Raw genomic sequence first — 19,772 nt, forward strand, 5'->3', positions numbered from 1 at the left:
AACTTATTTATCCTCATAATTTTTTTTTTTTTTTAAGATTTATTTATTTATTTTCCCCCCAAAGCCCCAGTAGATAGTTGTATGTCATAGCTGCACATCCTTCTAGTTGCTGTATGTGGGACGCGGCCTCAGCATGGCCGGAGAAGCGGCGCTTGGGTGCACGCCCGGGATCTGAACCCGGGCCGCCAACATCGGAGAGCGCGCACTTAACCGCTAAGCCACGGGGCCGGCCCTATCCTCATAATTTGAATTTGGAATTTTATATTAAATAACTCTATTAAACAAATTAAGTAATTCATTTATCTGATACGGGAAAGGGATGCTACTTACTGCAGTTGATTTATCCCAATGCAATTCTCATAGCCAGACTATTTATGACAACATTTTTATATTTTACTACTGCCAGAGTTGCTGATTGGTGCAATGGCTGTAAATATCGCACATACCAAAATCTTCACGGCCTTGCCGCTTAGCAGCATTCGCACAGTGTTCTGTGGAACACTAGTTTAATTAATTCCAGTAATATGGAAAGAAGGTCAAATAAATCTGAGAAACCCTGGGTTAAACTAAATTATGCAAATTTCTTTAAGTAGGACATCTCAGATTCTTTCATATGCTAAAAGAAAGACACGATATGCAAAGTTACTAAATATTATCAAACCATGGAAACATAAGCTGGGGGGCTACGGTTTTTCAGAAACCGTAAAATGTTGTCTTATTGTACAAACTTCAGTCACACACACACACACAACTGACGATTCTGTCATTATGGAGAAGATGCAAAAATTCTGACTTGGTCAACATATCCCCTCCATTAGATGACAGTATTAGTCGTGTTCTTTAACTCTTACCACAGACTCCAAATCTTGCCACATGCTTATCTGCTTTCTAAACCACATGGGTTCTTCAACTACCAAACGGAAGGAACACCATTAATCTAGGTAGGCCCTTCAGATAATACAGCCTCCAACTGTCCGCCATTCAGTTCTTATTAAAATCACGCTTAATAACATCATATTTATAGAAAGTCACCAGAAGGCAACACAATTTGCTTGCCTAGTTCTCAGCATTACATAGTGGATTGCAACAGAGCAAACGTAACCTGCGTGCTTTAACTTAGCTTCTAACAGAATCAGTTTCAAAGGGTTCTGTTTTAATTTCACACTCTAATTTTTTATCAAAATATGTATAAAATAGTCGTATGAAATACTTTTCTCCACTAGCTATAAAAATGTTGCTCAAGATAGATATACTTGAAAGTGATAATAAGTAACACCTATATAATACATATTATTTACCTTCCGTATTCTAGGTGTTTTGTGTACATTGATTCACTTAATTCTTTTACAGATGAGGAAACAAAGTCACATGGAAGCTATGAATTTTGCAGAAAATTACACAGCTGGTAAGGGGTAAGCAGAAATTTGAACCAAGTAGTTCTGGCTCCAGTGTTCATGGTCTTAACCACAATACTGTATTATTAATAATCCCTTTTGATTTTCCCTATTTCTAGTTTATAATGCAGTAATAGGATGTGTTATTTCTCTGAGGTACTATTATTTTTACTGCTTTCTGATCATATGAATTATATTTCCGATTATATCTCTTGTTTTACTACGCCTGTCAGGAAGTTTGAAGCAGATTAACATAAAACTCAATTATAGCAAATCTGTGGGCTCCTAAGGTCGTTAAATTTCAGTTCTCCTTTGATTTTTCTATTTCTATCACTATCATCTTCCTCATCATCATCAAAACCACCACAATTTCCATCCTTTTTGTCATTTCTTTATTATAATCTTCTTATAGACCTATTCAAATTCTTGGTGAAATCAAGACAAATAGAGATAAATACAATAAATAATTTAATCATCATCCCAAGGGTGTTTCCCAAAATGTCTTCTGAATCATTGAGGAAATGTTATAATTAGTACAATTTAGTGTCAGAATATTTTATTGTACTCCACAGAAAATTTCACCTTAATCCTTTGAAAAATGGCAATCCTTATGTGTTATTTATACTAGCAGTTTGCCAGAACATTAAGTTAGAGCACTCAAATTCTACACTAGTACAAATTAAATACAGCTGGTCAATTCAGAGTCATCATTCTTGACAGTTAAATATATTGTATTTTATTTATTTATAATACATATTTACCTATTTTTAAATATTTTATACAGAATTAAGGTTAAATAAAGCTGCTGTTCCCCTAGAATGCTCCTCTACAGGCACAGTGGTTGATTACAATTACATTCCAAATGATCAAGGCTGGGGCTACACTGCTTCCTGGATATTTTCAATAACATCCCTGGATAGAATCCCCAGAGAGCTTACCTGTGGTCACACCGTGAACCACTCCTTCCTTGGTTTTGGAGCCTATAGAAACAAACAAATTCAAAGCATAAGTCTCAAACGGCCTTATATTGCTGATTAGCTCATTTTAAATACAACTAATCAAAAAATTGCCATCTTCAGAGCCCATATATAAATACAGTCTCAGGGGGCAAAAAGGCTAAAACAAGCAAATCCAGTAATCACTACAACAAATAGAAGAAAGCAAAGCTATGAGGAGGTTCTCTACAATTAATATTTTAGCACAAAATGATGACTTTTCATCCTCTTGTGTTCCACTTCACATATCAACTTACAGAGGGAAAAAAAGGTGAGATAACACTGGGGCTGGGTGGGAAGATGACTTTGGATTCAGAATGTAGAAGCCTTACTAAAGTACAGCACAACAGAGAGATTAGTTAACCCATGAAACACAAATAGAAGAGGGAGGGAAGGAAGGAATTAACATTTGTTAAACACCTATTATGTAAAAGCCATTTTACATCTCATCTCCTTTGATCTTGTTAACATCCATTTCATATAGGTGTATCAAGCCCATTTTATATATGATGAAATTGCAAATCAAAGTTAAATGATTTACCTAAAGTTGCACAGGTTATAACTGGTTACAAGTACATTCAAGTTAAGGTTTCTATGACCCTAAACTCATACTCTTTCCACTAAGCCAGGCAAACCTTTAGAAGGAATGCAGTATTTTATCATTCAAGTGTTACTAATGCTAATTTCAAGAAGCGGTAAGACAGGAATTTCTCTCACATCTTGACCGTTACTAAGCCTTTATACAAGTAATTTATTAATATGTCATTAAAACTAAGTGGGTTAACAATTTTATTCATAAGTTCTCTAATGTTGCATTTTTCAGTGTAACTCATACCAGTCTTTTAATAAAATGTTTTTGGAGAAAATAACCATGGATTAGAGATCCATTTGAAAACTACCCTATATGTAATATACTCTATATGTAAATAATGTAGTTCTATCAGATGTAGAAGAACATAAGGAAATGAGGACATAAAAACTGGGGAATAATTTAAACCTATATTTGGATATTAAGATAGTTACCAATCTCCAGTTTAAAAATGCACTGTTTTATAAACTCTTACTGAGTATACTAGAAATAACTGTAAACACATTTTAAAACAAAGGAAAAAAGTGTAAGGGACCCTCAGATTCCTTATCAGTAAAATTAATACATAAGATTAAATAATCTCTAAGAAGCTGGTTCTTTAACTGGAGAGCGCAGCAGAATCAATTGGTAGAGTGAGGTTAAAAAGGCTGACTACTGAGTCAGCACCTCAGATAGTCAGTAAATATCAGGTAGAGATATTCACATTTTTAATAACCCTCATGATCTAATGCAGGCAATTCATGGATCAAATTTGACAAACACCGGTCTGAGGCAGTTTCTAGTTCTAAACTTATTTAAAATTTAAAAGTACATATCTATGATTTAAATAACATGGTGATCAATAAGATGATCTAAATAAATATACAGAACCATATTAAAATGTTCATTGAATATTTTTATGAAGATATACAAATATGGCATTAAGTGAAATTTGCATGCATCATATTTAAATTTACATTTTACAAAACGATCAGGGAAAGTTTCTACATTTAATAAAACAATTTAATATATTTAAGAACTTCCAATTTGAATATATTTAAGGACTTCCAATACAAAAACATAAAATAAACTATAACTTTTGTAGTTAAGAATGCAGGTTCTGAATTCAGATTTTCTGGATTTAAATTTTCACTTTACCACATAATAATTAAATATACACCATTCGATCAACATGAAGATCAAAGGAAGTAATATGTATAGAAGTCTTCAAACAGTGTTTAGTACATATTAAATACTTAGTGATTTAGAAGTTATTATTCTTTGGATATAATATTTGTAAAATGATTTTCAGTTTAAAACACAGGACAGGCGCCAGCCCGCTGGCATAGTGGTTAAGTGGGCGCACTCCACTTCGGTGGCCTGAGGGTTAACAGGTTCGGATCCCGGGTGTGCACCGACGCACTGCTTGTCAAGCCATGCTGTGGCGGCGTCCCATATAAAGTAGAGGAAGATGGGCATGGATGTTAGCCCAGGGCCAAGCTTCCTTGGCAAAAAGAGGAGGATTGGCATTGGATGTTAGCTCAGGGCTGATCTTCCTCACACACACAAAAAAACAAAACACAGGACAAATCACCAAATCATAAATTCATATAAATGAAATTGTGTAGTTGTTTTAACACGTTAAAGGATACAAGGTAGTATTTTATATATATGATGTGTGTGTGTGCGTGTGTGTGTGTGTGCACGCTCACTTTGCGTAGTACTGCGGGATCATGAAACGACTGCGGCACAAGCTGAGCTGAAACTGCGGAAAGTGATCTTAACAATCAATGAGGAAAATTATGATTAATCAGCAGTAAAAATTATGATTGTTCCATGACCTTTAAAATTTTTTGTCAAAACATTAAACTTTCTCTTAGTCATTTATAAATGTAGAGGGAATTGAAAAAAATTAGTAAAATATTTACTTAGTATACTATAATTTAAAACATTGAGAATTTAAGTGCTTTATTTCTTTGTAAAAAACTTATCGAGTCGTTTAAACAGCGCTTGTCTTCTTGTTCTCATCGTATAACTTCCTGAATGGGGCGAGCTTCTTTTCTGTCTTAGCAACTTGTCATACTCCTTTGTAAATTTGGATCAGTTTCCAAAATGTTGCACTTTGCACTTTTAATGTCATGATATATCTCTGACAGTTCCTTTAAGGGGAGGTGGTTTTTCAGCACCACTTCCTCTAGGACATCTTCACCTTATTCATCACAACCACGTTTTCCGTGTATATTGACACCTTCACCTTCAATAAGTTCCTCTGGCTGCATATCTAGAGTCTCCTGAACTGTAGCAAAGTCAACATTCCCACAGTCAGCTATTTCTTCTATAAATAAATCTATGTTTGATTCAGATTTTACTTCCAGCATTTTTCGCTTCATTTTTTTGCTGCGCTTTCATCTTTTTTGGCCAATTTCCTCTTTCAGTTATGCTTTATTGTAAAATATCACGTGGGTTTACCACTGCGAGAAATGGAGGCAACACAACTACGGGCTTTGCTGTCTGTATGAAATGAATGACCCACGTGCAGTGACCAATCACCAACAAACTTTGAAAGAAGTGATGTGATCTGATCATGGATTACAATGGATTGCTGTTACTTATGTAGTGATTTGTGGGCTGAAGAACTAAGAGCAAAGTTTGTACTTTATGCAGTAACTCACAGTTTATGTATTGTAGTACAGAAATTTGAATTGTGTTGTTAGGGACTGGTGTTATTTAACTAATTGTGGTAACCAAAATTTGTTGGAACTATGTGAAGTGAGGACAGCCTGTATTTGAGAGAATATTTCTTATCCCTACCCACTTGCCAATCCTTGTACCCCATATTTTAAAAAATCACTAGGAGAAAGAAATGTTTAACAGTTCTTTCCTCTCTGCCTCAGTAGTACCTGAGAATTCAACCTTTGGCTAAATCATGGAATGTATCTTGAATCAAAGATAAAAGAGGGTCTTGACATGGTTGCTTTTTATCAAACCAATTGCCTGTTGTTTGCCATCAATTGTTTATTAGTATTTGTAATTAATGATTAACCTTTAATTGATGAGTAATCTGTAATGGAAAAGATATAGCTACAAAATAGGTGCCAAAGTGGCTTTGCGACTAGTAAGATATAAAAGCCGAAGGAACACCAGAACTGATGGCTTCCCTGAGCTGAGGTGGCCCAGAGGCCTCCCATCTAATCTCTCATGACTTCACAAAGTGGCAGAGTGAAGGCTGGAAGTAACGCCAGGGAGTGGCAAGAACTCAATTATACTGTTGTTGTGTGTGTTCTGTCGACTTTCTCAACTTGGTGCAGGTGAAGTATACTGTGACTCGCGAGTTTGATATCAATCCATGCCTGTGACCACTGCTGCCTATTAGGCAAAGTGGCATTGGAAGAGTTTTGAAGATCATTTTCCTCCTTTACTGTTATAATACTTGCCATTATACAAAGAGAACTAAATTTTTCCTGCTTTTAAATTTGACTAAATTTATAATTTCTGAGCCATTTGATTGAGAATATCTTTGTCTATTAAATTGAAGTATATTGATTGAAAATTTGTGTACAAACATATCACAAAAGGAGAAAAAAATCATAAAAACAACACTGATTCTTATGGTAGTTCTTCAATCAGTTAAAAGATAGTTGCCAAAACTATATTATAAATGAATGAGATTACTTTTCTTACTAAGTTTATGAAAACAGTGTGTCCAACTTTTTCAGCCATAGTAAAACTGGAAAATTTTCTTTAGTCACTTCCAATCTTTCAAACTAGTCACTGATAATAGTTTTGTAATGAAGGGTGAAAGATAAAAAGAAAATATGTTCAAAAAGTAATTATTCTGTTGGAAAGTTTATTTGATAATAATAACCATGGCTCCTATATATAAAAGTGTGCTTTATAAAAATTCTCAATAAAATATTAGTGAATCAAATCCAACAATGTATAAGAAGAATTATACACCATGATCTAGTGGGATTAATCTCAGGTATGCAAGGCTGGTTCAACATTCGAAAATTAAAGTAAACCGTCACATCCAACACCTATTCATAATAAAAAAAAAAGAAACCCCCAGTAAAATGGAACTAAAGGGGAAATTCCTCAATCTGGTAAAGAATATCTACAAAAAACCTATAGCTAACACCCTTTTTTATGGCAAGAAACTAGAAGCTTTCCTACTAAGATCAGGAACAAGGCAAGAATGTTCTCTCTTACTACTCCTTTTCAACATCATACTGAAAGTCCTAGCTAATGCAATAAAACAAGAAAAGGAAATAACAAGTACACAGATTGGAAAAGAAGAAATAAAACTGCCTTCATTCACAGAAGACATGATCATCTACGTGGAAAATTCAAAAGCATTGACAAAAATCTCCTGGAACGAATAAACAATTGTAGCAAGGCTGCAGTATACAAGGTTAATAAACAAAAGTCAGTCACTTTCCTATATACTAGCAACGAACGAGTGGAATTTGAAATTGAAACACAATGCCATTTACATTATCAAAAAAAAATGAAATACTTAGGTATAATTTAACAGAACATATACAAAATCTATATGAGGAAAACTACAAAGCTCTGATGAACAAAATTGATGAACTAAATAGAGCGATATCTGTGATCACAGATAGGAAGACTCAATATTGTCAAGATGTCAGTTCTTCCCAACTTGATTTATATTTCAATGCCATCTCAATCAAAAGCCCAGCAAGTTATTTTGTGAATAGTGACAGACAGTTTACATGGAGAGGCAAAAGGCCCAGAATAGTCAACACAATATTGAAGGCTAAGAACGAAATTGAAGTACTGACACTATCTGACTTCAAGACTTACTATAAATCTACAGTAATCAAGACAGTATGGTATTGACAAAAGAATAGACAAATAGATCAATGGAACAGAGTAGAGAGCCCAGAAATAGAACCACATAAATATAGTCAACTGATCTTTGACAAAGGAGCAAAGGCAATACAATGGAGCAAAGATAGCCCTTTCAACAAATGGTGCTGGAACAACTGGACGTCCACATGCAAAAAAAAAAAAAAAAAGAATCATCATCTAGACACAGACCTTACACTCTTCACAAAAAGAAAAACTCAAAAGGGATCACAGCCCTAAATGTAAAATGCAAAACTGTAAAACTCCTAGAAGATAACATAGGAAAAAACCTACATGATCTTGAGTATGGCAATGTGTTTTTAGATACAACACGAAGGCACCATCCATGAAAGAAAGAATCAATAGGCGGGACTTCATTAAAACTAAAAATTTCTGCTCTGTGAAGGACAATATCAAGGGAATGAGAAAACAAGCTACAGACTGCGAGAAAATGTTTACAAAAGATACATCTGAAAAGGGATTGTTACACAAAATACACAATGAACTCTCAAACTCAACAATAAGAAAACAATTTAATTAAAAAATGGGCAAAAGACCTTAACAGACACCTCACCAAAGAAGAAATACAGATGGCAAATAAGCATATGAAAAGATGCTCCACATCATATTTCATCAGGAAAATGCGAACTAAAACAGCAATGAGATATCACTACACGCCTATTAGAATGGCCAAAATCTGGAACACAGACAACATCAAATGCCAGTGAGGATGTGGAACAACAGGAACACTCATTCATTGCTGGTGGGAAAGCAAAATGGCACAGCCACTTTGGAAGACAGTTTGGCAGTTCCTTACAAAACTAAACATATTCTTACCACAGGATCCAGCAATTGTGCTCCTTGGTATTTATCCGAAGGAGTTGAAACCTTAATGTCTACACAAAAACTTGCACATGGATGTTTATAGTGGCTTTATTCATAATTGCCAAAACTTGGAATCAACTAAGATGTCCTTCAATAGGTGAACAGATAAACTGTGGTACATCCAGACAATAGAATATTATTCAATGCTAAAAAGAAATGTGCTGTCAAGCCATGAGAAGACATGGAAGAACCTTAAATGCATATGACTAAGGAAAAGAACTCAATCTGAATAGGCTACATCCTGTATGATTCGAACTATCGGACATTCTGGAAAAGGCAAACCTACGGAGACTGTAAAAAGATCAGTGGTTACCAGGGGCTGGGGGAGGAGGATGAAGAGGCAGAGCACAGAGGATTTTTAGGATGCTGCAAATATTCTGTACGATGCTATAATGATGGAAACATGCCATTATGACATGCCAAACCTATAGATTGTACAACACCAAGAATGAACCCTAAGGTAAACTATGTACTTGGGTGATTATGATGTGCCACTGTGGGTTCATCAATTGTAACTATTGTACCACTCTGGTGGGGGATGTTAACAATGTGGGAGGCTGTGCATGTGTGGGGACAGGGAGTAAACGGAAAACCTCTGTAATTTCCTCTCAATTTTCCTGTCATCCTAAAACTGCTCTAAAAAATAAAGCACTTAAATTTTTTTTAAACTGTGTTTTATGACTCATATGTTCTGTTTTATTATGACATTCTCACAAAAACTCTGCAAGGTAGTTGCATTTATCTAAAGCATATTTTTACAAATGAGGGAAGTGATGCTCAGAGATGTTAAGTAATTTCCCCAGTATCACAGAGGTCATGAGTGGTGCAGCCTGGGCTAGAATTTAGGTTTGTCTGACATTAAGTGTATGTTCTTTCTAATTTTCCAGGAGTCAGCAAACTACAGCTTATGGGTCAAATCAACTCACCTCCTGTCTTGGTAAATAAAGTTTCATTGGGGCCGGCCCAGAAGGATGTGCAACTATGACATACAACTATCTACTTTGGCTTTGGGGAAAAAAAAAGGAGGAGGATTGGCAATAGATGTTAGCTCAGAGCCAGTCTTCCTCAGCAAAAAGAGGAGGATTAGCATGGATGTTAGCTCAGGGCTGATCTCCCTCACAAAAATAAATAAATAAAGTTTCACTGAAGCACAGTCACACTACTACTGTCTCTGGCTGCTTTCACACTGCAGAAGCAGAGCTGAGCAGCTGAGACAAAGACATCATGGCCTAAAATACTTACTGCCTAGCCCTTTACAGAAAGTCTGCCAACACCTGAACTATCACAGCGTCTTCTCACTGTCACTTACCCTAAATCCTGCGTCTGAGTTCAACTTTTAATTAGACGTCAGAACATAACCAATAAATAATTTATAGAACATACTGTATGTTAAATACCATGATAGATATTGAAGATGATTTTTTAAAAATGTGACACATGAACAAATTACAATTTTATATAATAATCTCAGAGCAGAGAGAAATAACCTCTGAAAAATAAAATCATTTTATTTGCCCAAACTCATAATTGACAATGAAAAGAAAAAGTTTTCCAGACATAAAATCTGTTTATTCCCTGGAAAAGAGCAGTGTATTAAATTAATATAAGGAATTTCTGGACTTAGCACAAACTAATGAAATGAATATCAGCATCCTAAAAAAATCTTTAAAGTTACTAAGTTATAAAGTAACTGAAATCAAAGAATAGTTGCAAGCACACACTTGCACAACATGGAAAACAGGACAAATATAAAGATATAGATTATCTGCATGTCACTGATTCAGTAGTTCAAATTCCATCTAAAAAGTTATCATTCACACTTCACAAAAACACTTGAAATTAACTCATCAATTTTCTTCCTCTTGTAAAACACTTTGATGATTTTCTGAAAAAATGTTTTAAGATAGAGAAAGAGTAATCTAACTGAAGATTTGTAAGATCAAGTCAACCTAAAAAGAGTCTATGAACAGTGAGAACAAAACAATACAAGAAGCATTCATAAAAATCATTCCAAGTATACCCTTTCTCCTGCCCATCTACGGTGGAGAGAGAGTGTAGCTTCCTTTCACCCCACAGACGTGGGCATAGCACCCTATGGTACCCAACGTGCCCCTCCTGCACCTTCCTGCTCATCCGGTGGCTGCTGCTGCTACAGCTGCCACCAGAGAACCTGGCAGAGCTCAGAGGAGCAGGAAGAAATAGGAGAGGCAGAATAGGCAGTGGGTGAGTGTGTGTGAGTGTATCCTTGTGGAGAGCGTGTGTATATCTGTTTGTCTATTTCTTCGCTAAAGAATTTGAAGTGGTTTGTAAAATAACATCCAACCTAACACAGTTCAAGATAAAGAAAAGATAGTCAGGGTCTGCATGAATACCCCCACGTGGGAATTTAGGAACAAGTAGAAAGGATAAGCATCAATCTCATTATTTATTGTGTGTGTCATTTAATAAAGGAGCTATATAAATGTCTCCGAGATATTAGTAGCAGCCTTCAATCACTTTCTTGAGCTCTTAGACCCCAGCGTACCAAGTGGTCACAAGAAGTAACTCCACCAAAGACTTTTCTGTTCTTTCCTTTATAGGGTCACAGTAGGTCTCTTTTTACATATCCCAGGGCCATACCAAAGTTTAAAATAAGAATACACTAAAATTATCAAATATTATTCATGAGGACAAAAAAAAAACAAAGGCTCATGCACGATTTTGATTAAGAATAGTCTTGATTATTTTTAAAAGATTGAGTTCTAAAAAGTGTCCTTTGAAATATAGTCACTTAGCACAGAAACATTTATTAAAAAAACAAAGTCCTAAGTATTACTGCAAAATTAATCTGGAAAAACAAAAGATTAGCCCCACTTTTTACTATTAGCTCAAATATACACATTCACCTACCCACACATACCTCTGACTCAGTCCATCTTTTTGACAAGTGATAATACAAAAGTGAATCAAGGGAGAAATACCAGCATTTAGAGTATCAATCATCCTAACCCATCAGCCATAAATAAACATGAAAATGACATTTGGGGCTTACCTACCTACATAGAGAACGCCCTCTTTGGTCTTTCCTGCTGCCTCTGCCACACCCTGTTTGGTTTTTTCAGCAGCAGCCACAACTCCTTCCTTGGCCTTTGAAAGTCCCTTCTTGATTACATCCATGGCTAATGAATTCCTTTACACCACACCACACTGGAGAATACAAAATACACTTTGAACGAGAATTCTTGCGTAAAACAAAACGAAATTAGAAGTACCCAAGGTGAAACCCACGGAAAGATCAGTAGAACAAAAGTTCGAGACTCTTTTAAGTGCACCCTTACTTCAGCCATTGGACAAAGAAGCCTTTTTTAGCTTTTGCATTAAAAATTTAGCATCCCCCATCCATCTTGGCTGGTAAAAGTCTAGTCCCCTAAACACGGATTAGAATGAATCACCGGAGCTGTTCTAATTTTGCATTTCCTGAGTGAGTTGCATGAAAAGATGGACCCCCTCTTTCAACTTGCCAGGGTCCAAATGGTGACATTACAAGTTAGAAGTACGTTTAAAAGACACATCACAGGAAAAGAAAGGGAGCTGGAGGCATGGGGTCAGGGGCACTCTTAAAACGAATCCCAGAAAAGGGCTAACAGGTTGATCATGGAGAAGGGAGGGAAGAGAACTACTCACTCTGGGTGTGGCTGCACCTCAGGCCAACTGCAGCCCACCCGCCCTCGCTCTAATCCACCCGACCATCCATCCCCGCCCGCAGCTATCTGCTCTGAGCAGGCGCTAGTTCACACCCGCCGGCCGTCTCCAGACGCGCGCCAGCCGCCCGAGGGGGCGTTCTCAGCGCACGTGAACCCGCTACCCACGCGAACCTGCACCTGTTAACCCCTTACCACCTGTTGACTTGCCCTCTCTGCACTTCCATTTAATTATCTGCTAAACACAGCTTGTTTACTTTACAAAGAGAACCGAGAGGGCGGACTGGGATTTCAAGTAAGAGAGAAATAAAAGTTGGACGCTCTCGCTCCATCTAGCATCCTCGCGTTTCCCAAAGGAAAAGCGTATCCGGGAGAAGCCTGACCTCTCAGCCTCTGAGGACGAGAAGAGTGAAATATCGGAACAGGAGGAAAGCCAGGGCAACTTACTTTCCTCAAGCTCACCAAAGGGATAAGAACCTCCTCCACCTGCGAGGCTTGACACAGCGGGTCCTCACTGCAGCCCCCTCCCCCCACCCCACCCCCGCCCCCAGGCGTCCACAATGACTCCTCTCCCACCAGGTTTTCTCCAGGATTTCCAAAGCTGCCAGTTTAGATCCACAGGTACTTACCTGAGTCGCTCCGCTCCTCAGAACTCCGATTCCCCACCCCACCCCCCTCTTTAAAAACAAATTTAAACAATTTCCAAATATTATTTAAATGGGAAGAGGGAGGATAAGGAGCGGACAGGAAGGGCGGAGGCGGTACCAGGAGAGGGATTGTCCCCAGAGGAGGCTGCTGTCAGCACAACCCGGCAAGGAGAGGCTGGGGGCGTGGGAGGCGAACCCGCGAACTGTCGTCGAATTGCCACTCCTCGTCCCCCGCACGGGAGGATCCGAGAGAAAGAGACAGAGGGTGGGAGGGGAAGGCGGGGAGAGAGCGCGAAGGATGCTAAGGGCAAGGCTCGGTCCCCGGGTCTGCTCTAAGACCAGCACACACCTCACCCCGCGTCGCCGCGCTCGGTCGCTCGCCCCCTCTCGGGTCCCCTTCCCGTCGTCGTGGTCCTCCTCCTCCCCTTCCTCCTCCTCCCGCTCCTCCGCTCGCCGCCCCCGCAGCTGATTTGTCAGCGCCTCTCCCCGCCCCTCGCCCGGCGCTCGCTGCTTTCCCTGCCGCGTGCACTTCACTCCTCTTCTCGGATGGGGAGGGGGTGGGGAGAAGGCTGTACCTCCAACTCCAGCCGCCCGCCTGGTCCTGGGAGGCGGGAAATGGGGTGTCTTGCGCTTCACTGCAAGTTCAGGGTCACGGGGACTCTTGCGGGGATCGGGAGCGGTTAGGCTTGGGCTGATGGCTCTCTCTTTCCCATCCCCCCTCCTTCCCTGTCTCCGCCTTTCCCTCTGGTTCCTCACGGGGACCCCCACGTCAGAGCCAACCTGGGGGAGTGGGGGCCTGAGGGATGGACCGCCAAAGATAGAGCCAGTCTCTCGGGGAGCTGCTGAAGACGGCAGGCAGCTCAGGAAGGATGCTCACATCGGCATCGCCAAGAGCACGTTTCCCTCGGATCGCTGAAATTTGATTAATGGTCGTAGGAGACAACGTTAAAGGTGCTTTTGTTTAAATATCTGCCAGATTTTCGTTTGCTCTTAACCTCTCATGATCCCGACGGGGTCCCGCGGGTGGGGAGGAGAGTAGCAAGGATGAGTTACAGGTTGAGAAGGCAGGAGGAGGCTCGTCAAATCCTCTTCCCACCCCACTATCACCATTTTCTTTTCCACCAATCAGCGGCTGCCAGACGGCGATTTTTCCCATCAGCGGAACAAGGAATAAATATTCCCCAGCCGTCGAAACCAAGCAGCTATATACAGCTTTTCCTTCTCGAAACGGAATTTACTTTTCATATTCAAGTGCCTGGATGGAGGAGACAAATCCAGCGTGGTTTATTTTCCCGAACCGTCATATCCAATTCCTTCTTCCATCCCTTTTGAAAGGGAGATTCTACACACCGCTCACCTTTCTGACTTCTGATTCACGTTGCCCTCGGAGCTGACACCTAACCCCATCCCACACACAGACATACGGGCAAACGCGCGCGCGGGCTTCAAGAAAATTTTTGCATTGCTTAACATATTTTCACCTCTTTCAGAGCTGGAGGGAAAACAGCTGTTCCTGGATCACACCAGAATGGAGAACCAAGCTCCTCCCTCTAACAGAATGCCTTTGCTTTCTTTGCCTGGATTGGGAGGATGATTTTAGCCCTGGAAGGGAAAAACAAGTCTTTGCTGTATGTTTTCATTTGTTTTGTGTTTATTTTTCTTAGGAAAAAAAATGTTGTCCCTGATCCTTGCACTCACTTGGGTTCTGAAATTTGAGTAAAATGCAATTTAAATCTACAAAACCGTTTGAAACCAAAAGGGGCAGAAAGCAACTGTCTATATTGCTTAACAACTCCTTGCACTATTGTCTGCCCTTTTTACAAGTAGCCTTTCCAAAATGCTCAGACTGTATTTTGTTTCCTTGGGATCAGAGGAAGAAGGTTAAACTGGGAGCTGGTTTGCTGTCTGGCTTTGAGACCTTGAACAAGTTATGTCCTCCTGTTCCGTTTTCTTTGTAAAAGGAGAGGAACCAAGATGACCCCTCTCTGTTCAACTTTTTATTATGGAAAATGTTCAAACATATCCAAAAGTAGAGAGTAAAGGACTCTCATGTGAATGTCACTTAACATCCATGATTTTTTAATGTATGGCTGATCATGTCTTATCTATATGCCCACCCATTCCCCATTTCTTATCACTGCCCTCTCTCCATTCTTTTTCACTAAATCCCAAGAACTACATATATCTTTTCATCTGCAAATATTTAGGCATGCATCCGTAAAACATAAGAACTATTTTAAAATAATGACAATAACTTTTAGATGGTCCTTTTAAAAATTGAAATATAATTTATGTATAGTAAAATACTTAGATCATAAGTGTTCTTTTAAACGAGTTTTGAAAAATCCGTGCAACAGTGTAACCCACACCATTCTGAAGATCTAGAACGTTTTCATCATCCCTGAAAGTTCCCTTGTGCTGTCGTAGTTGTGCATATTCTAGAATTTCATAAAAATGGAATCATATAGTATGAACTTTTCTCGTATCTGTCTGGCTTCTTTCACTCAGCATAATATTTGTGAAGTTCATTCATGTTGCTGCATGTATCAGTAGTTTGTTTCTTTTTATTGCTACTAATAACAAATGTTTTCCTCTGTGACCCGTCACAAATATGTACCTTGATAGATTATTATGACAATTATTTAATTATTTCATGTAACATATTTATAGTTTAACAGAGACCTTCTTGAGACCTAGTGCTTTAAATCAAAGGGGCAAATAAAAGGACAGATATTTTAAGCCCCACTGCAGACCAAAGAGAGACTTATTTTGAAGCGGTTGTTACTTTTTGTGCTTCTTATAGCATTGCACAATTCCACACCTTTACGCTTGGTAAAGGACTAATGTACTATACCATTTAATCACAACAAGTGGGTAAGATAAGTTTTATTAGGTATCTTTTATAGACAGGGAATCTGAGGCTCAAAGAATTTTGATAACAGCTCTTGAGTGGCAGAGCTGAGATAATCTAGCAGGAACTGTTCCAAAAGGCACAATTGTCTTCTGAATTGGCGGTTACTCTCTGGAACCTTACTGATTGGGTGTAGTATAGGATGAGAGGGAAAAAGTGGGACCCAGTTGTATTAGAAATAGTTTTCGAATTTGGATGTGACAATGAAAATGAAGAATTTATGTTATTATAAAACAGTACATTCATATTTGAAATTTTGCCTTTTCTATATTGGTAATTCTCAGTAGGGGAAGATGATTTCTCACCATCCAAAAAAAAAGAAAGAATTGTGAAACAACTTTTGTCATTTTGAATTATAATTCTGTTTTACTCTTCTTTTCACACCTCAAAGTGCCTTGCACACAACAAGCATTCAATAAACTTTTAATTACTGATAGTATTAATAGCAACATTTCTTATGTTCTACCTGCAGTTTCTTAGCTCTGTATTCTTAAGGAGACAGAACTACTCAAGAACAAAGAAGGGAATTGGAAGTTAATAAATATTTTTTTTCTTGTCATCATTGATTGACAGCATGGCCTTGAGTACAGTTTTAATCCTCTGAATATGACTTTGAAGTTTAATCTCATTGAATGGCCTGTACCTCACGAGGAGGATGGAAGAATAACTTACTGGGAAGTATTACTGATGTTCACATTTTGTTAATAATTGCTATATACATGTTTGGTTTTCATTTTGATAAATGAAATATACATATTTTGCTGCTCTTCAATACTATCGTTTTATCTGGGTTTAAAATAGTAATTTAGCTATAGATTAACATTCTATGAAATGCATGATTAACATTCTATGAAATGCGTCTTTGTCTTTCTTCTCCGTAAAATAATTGATTTTTGACGCGTGCCATGCGGTAAGCTTCTGCTGCAGAACGGAATGGTGTGAAAAATAATGAAGCTGTCCATGACCAAGTGATTTAAGAGAGGGGAAGAACTGATTTAATGTGTTTAAGTGAGGAAAATACAATCTTTACTATCTTTGGATAATATTCCGTATTCGTTGTGAACACAAGGGGCAATGTTGATTCTTGGGCCACCTGTTTCTTGTTCTCTATCTGAACCTTCCTCTCATCTTCTGCAAATGTATGAGAAACATGCGGTAGAGAGATCTTCGTAGGCTTCTCTTGTACTTTCATAATGGACACAGAAGGGAAAGCTTAATGCACAGTTGGGATAGCATTGTGTATGATTTTGGAAAGCAGTTAAGCTTGAAACAGGGCAATAGGGTTACCCCAAAGAGAAATGAAGAGCAATGAAGAGGGAGTATTGTTTTCAAAGAATATTCTCTAATTTGACCCTATGGGCACTTCATATTGTTTCTACAATACTATAGGCAGAAAAAATAATAGACATTTATTCCAGCACAAAGTAATTTATCATATTTACTAATACTGTAGTATAGTCTCAACAATGTAGAATGACTATATATTGTGACTACAAGAAGTATGTAATGTGAAATATGTGAAATTCAATTGGATATCATTTTAAATATCCCTGTGGTTTTTGTGGTACTAAGAATATGAAGATAATGCAAGATTCCAAGGTGAAAGACTTTAAAGCCAGATACAAAAGATATTTAAATGTTTTAGGATCTAAAACATTCAAATGACTTTAGTATTAGAAGGAAAAACATATTTACGAGCTCAAAAAATGCACTAAACCCTGGTGAGCGTGGGAGACTTCTGAGAGTTGGGGTACTGGGTAGAAGTTAAATGCAGGGACTTAACAAGGCTCTACTACTTGGTAGCAGTTACTGAGAGCAAGCATCCAACCTCTCTAATCTCTAGTCTTCTCATCTATAAAATGGGGGTGATATTTTATTTGTATTGTGTGGTTGTTGTAAGGAATAAATAATATGGTTCTTAGTAAAGAACCAAGCACAGTGGAATCTCTCAATACAAGTACCCATTATTAATATCTAGCCCCCATGTTTTAGGGTGCCCTAGGAAACACTTTTTTCCTTACAGTAGTTTTAAACATTATTCCCAGCCCTCAACAACCTCCCGTCCCACTGTTAACACACCTCTAGTATCCGATGCCTCCCCATCAATAACTTTAGCTTACTATGCTAAGTAAAAAATTTCCAACCAGGGATGGAAGTTGTGGGGACACAGGATGGGGGTAGTTAGGGAGTGTTGATAGGGGTCGTTCATTTAAAAATCTGCCAATGTCTCTTTTCTCTCCTTAATGTGTGGATTGCAATAACAACATCACTCACAGCAATTTGCTTCAGCAGGTGAAGAAATATAGTAATAGTGATAGAATTAACATTTCACTATCTTTACTGACAGTTTTACATTCTTTGGACGTGGTTTCTTCAAAGTGGCGGTAGTGGAGCTATGTATGAGTTATGTTGATTTGCCAAGGGAGAAAAATTAAATGATACAACAAATGGTGTTCCAAGTTTACCAGACTTGTTGTGACAGCAGCTTTGAAAGGCTTCAGAACGAATATCCAATTTAGAGATAAACTCAGCCTCTAATCTTCCAGGTGAGTGAAGAATGGACAGACTGATAAGACAGTGACAGATCTACTTCCACTTTTCAGCCCATTTGTGTTCAAAGAGACAGGAAATAAATGGAGGAAAAACTATTTCAGGGGAATTTATGTTTTGTGTAGTGTTTTGAAAGAAAGTTATAATGCCTTCATAAACAGAGAAATTAATAAAATGAGCATGTTTCTTACAATAACAAAATTATCCAGGCATCTAATATAATTTCCTCTGTAGATAATTTGACAGCATGAAGTGGCATTTAAGAAATTTTCTTCAATGCTATATAAAAAAGTGCTTCATTAGTGTTTTGAAAGCTTGTTATCCCACCTAAAATTATAAATTTATATTAAGAGATTAAGAAAAGGAAATTAGTCAAAGAAGAAATTATTTCTTAATGGTTACTTGATAAATAACATCAAAACATATCCTTGTCAATAAATACAGATTTGTAACATCATTTTGACTAAAAAACACTACAAGGTATCATGTATTTAATCAATCATCTATTTTTAATTTATTTTTATTTTTAACTTTTTAAGCATCATGAGTTCAATTTCTCTTCCATTGTCTTCACAAGAGTGGGGAAAAGCTTATCCATATACTCAGCCTAATAATTCTTCATATATATTTAATTATTATGAATAAGTTCCTCTTAAATCAACTTCTCTATGGTAAACAATGATCATTCTTTAAGTCTCATGGATTCTTTTCTGAGTCCATTTCTATTTAAATTCTCTTTAACTTTCCTCGTTAAAATATTGGACTAAAACTTGTTTTTTGTTTTTAGATCAGAATGAGAAGAAACTCCAAGTAATCAGATTACCAACAAGAAGGATTTTTTGATAGTAGTGGCTATTAAAGATTTGAGAATGGTTAAAAAGTAAAGTTGTATAGAGGAAGATGGGCATGGATGTTAGCCAAGGGCCAATCTTCTTCAGCAAAAAAGAGAAGGATTTGCAACAGATGTTAGCTCAGGGCTAATCTTCCTCACCAAAAATAAAAATTTTAAAAAATAAAATAAAGTTGTATATTTTTATGTTACATTATCAAAATTTAAAGTGCAGAAATAGATCTGTTTAAGTATGTAAATCTCTAATTCCTATAGGAAATCTAACTAGACGTTTCACAGATATGTCTTTAAATACATGTATAACAAAGAAAAATTAGCATTCAAACATCTTCACATAATGTAATCATCAAAAGGAAAAACTGATTCATATGAAAAATCTCACCGATGTTACTCAAATGTGTGCAGCAGATTTTCAAGTAA

General features: G+C 37.5%; 1 protein-coding gene and 1 pseudogene across 2 annotated transcripts in view; one reads left to right on the forward strand and one right to left on the reverse strand.

Moving 5' to 3' along the window:
* SNCA (synuclein alpha) overlaps positions 1-13,456 on the reverse strand; it is a 119,441-nt gene extending 105,985 nt beyond the window's left edge. Inside the window, exons 1-3 of the mRNA XM_087434592.1 lie at positions 13,391-13,456; positions 11,750-11,900; positions 2,333-2,374 (exon numbers count right to left, since the gene is read on the reverse strand). Of these exons, the coding sequence (XP_087290718.1) occupies positions 2,333-2,374; positions 11,750-11,870 (163 nt within the window). The 5' untranslated portion in view covers positions 11,871-11,900; positions 13,391-13,456. The remainder of the gene's footprint in view (positions 1-2,332; positions 2,375-11,749; positions 11,901-13,390) is intronic.
* On the forward strand, positions 12,955-19,489 carry LOC147916505 (uncharacterized; annotated as a pseudogene). The gene is made up of 5 exons (XR_015552973.1): positions 12,955-13,015; positions 13,132-13,992; positions 14,532-14,669; positions 16,526-18,498; positions 19,290-19,489. The product of XR_015552973.1 is annotated as an uncharacterized LOC147916505 (transcript).
* Positions 19,490-19,772: the final 283 nt, after the last annotated feature.

Source organism: Ceratotherium simum, chromosome 8 (genome assembly GCF_057802395.1).
Source record: "Ceratotherium simum simum isolate JZ-2026a chromosome 8, ASM5780239v1, whole genome shotgun sequence".
Taxonomy (NCBI): domain Eukaryota; kingdom Metazoa; phylum Chordata; class Mammalia; order Perissodactyla; family Rhinocerotidae; genus Ceratotherium; species Ceratotherium simum.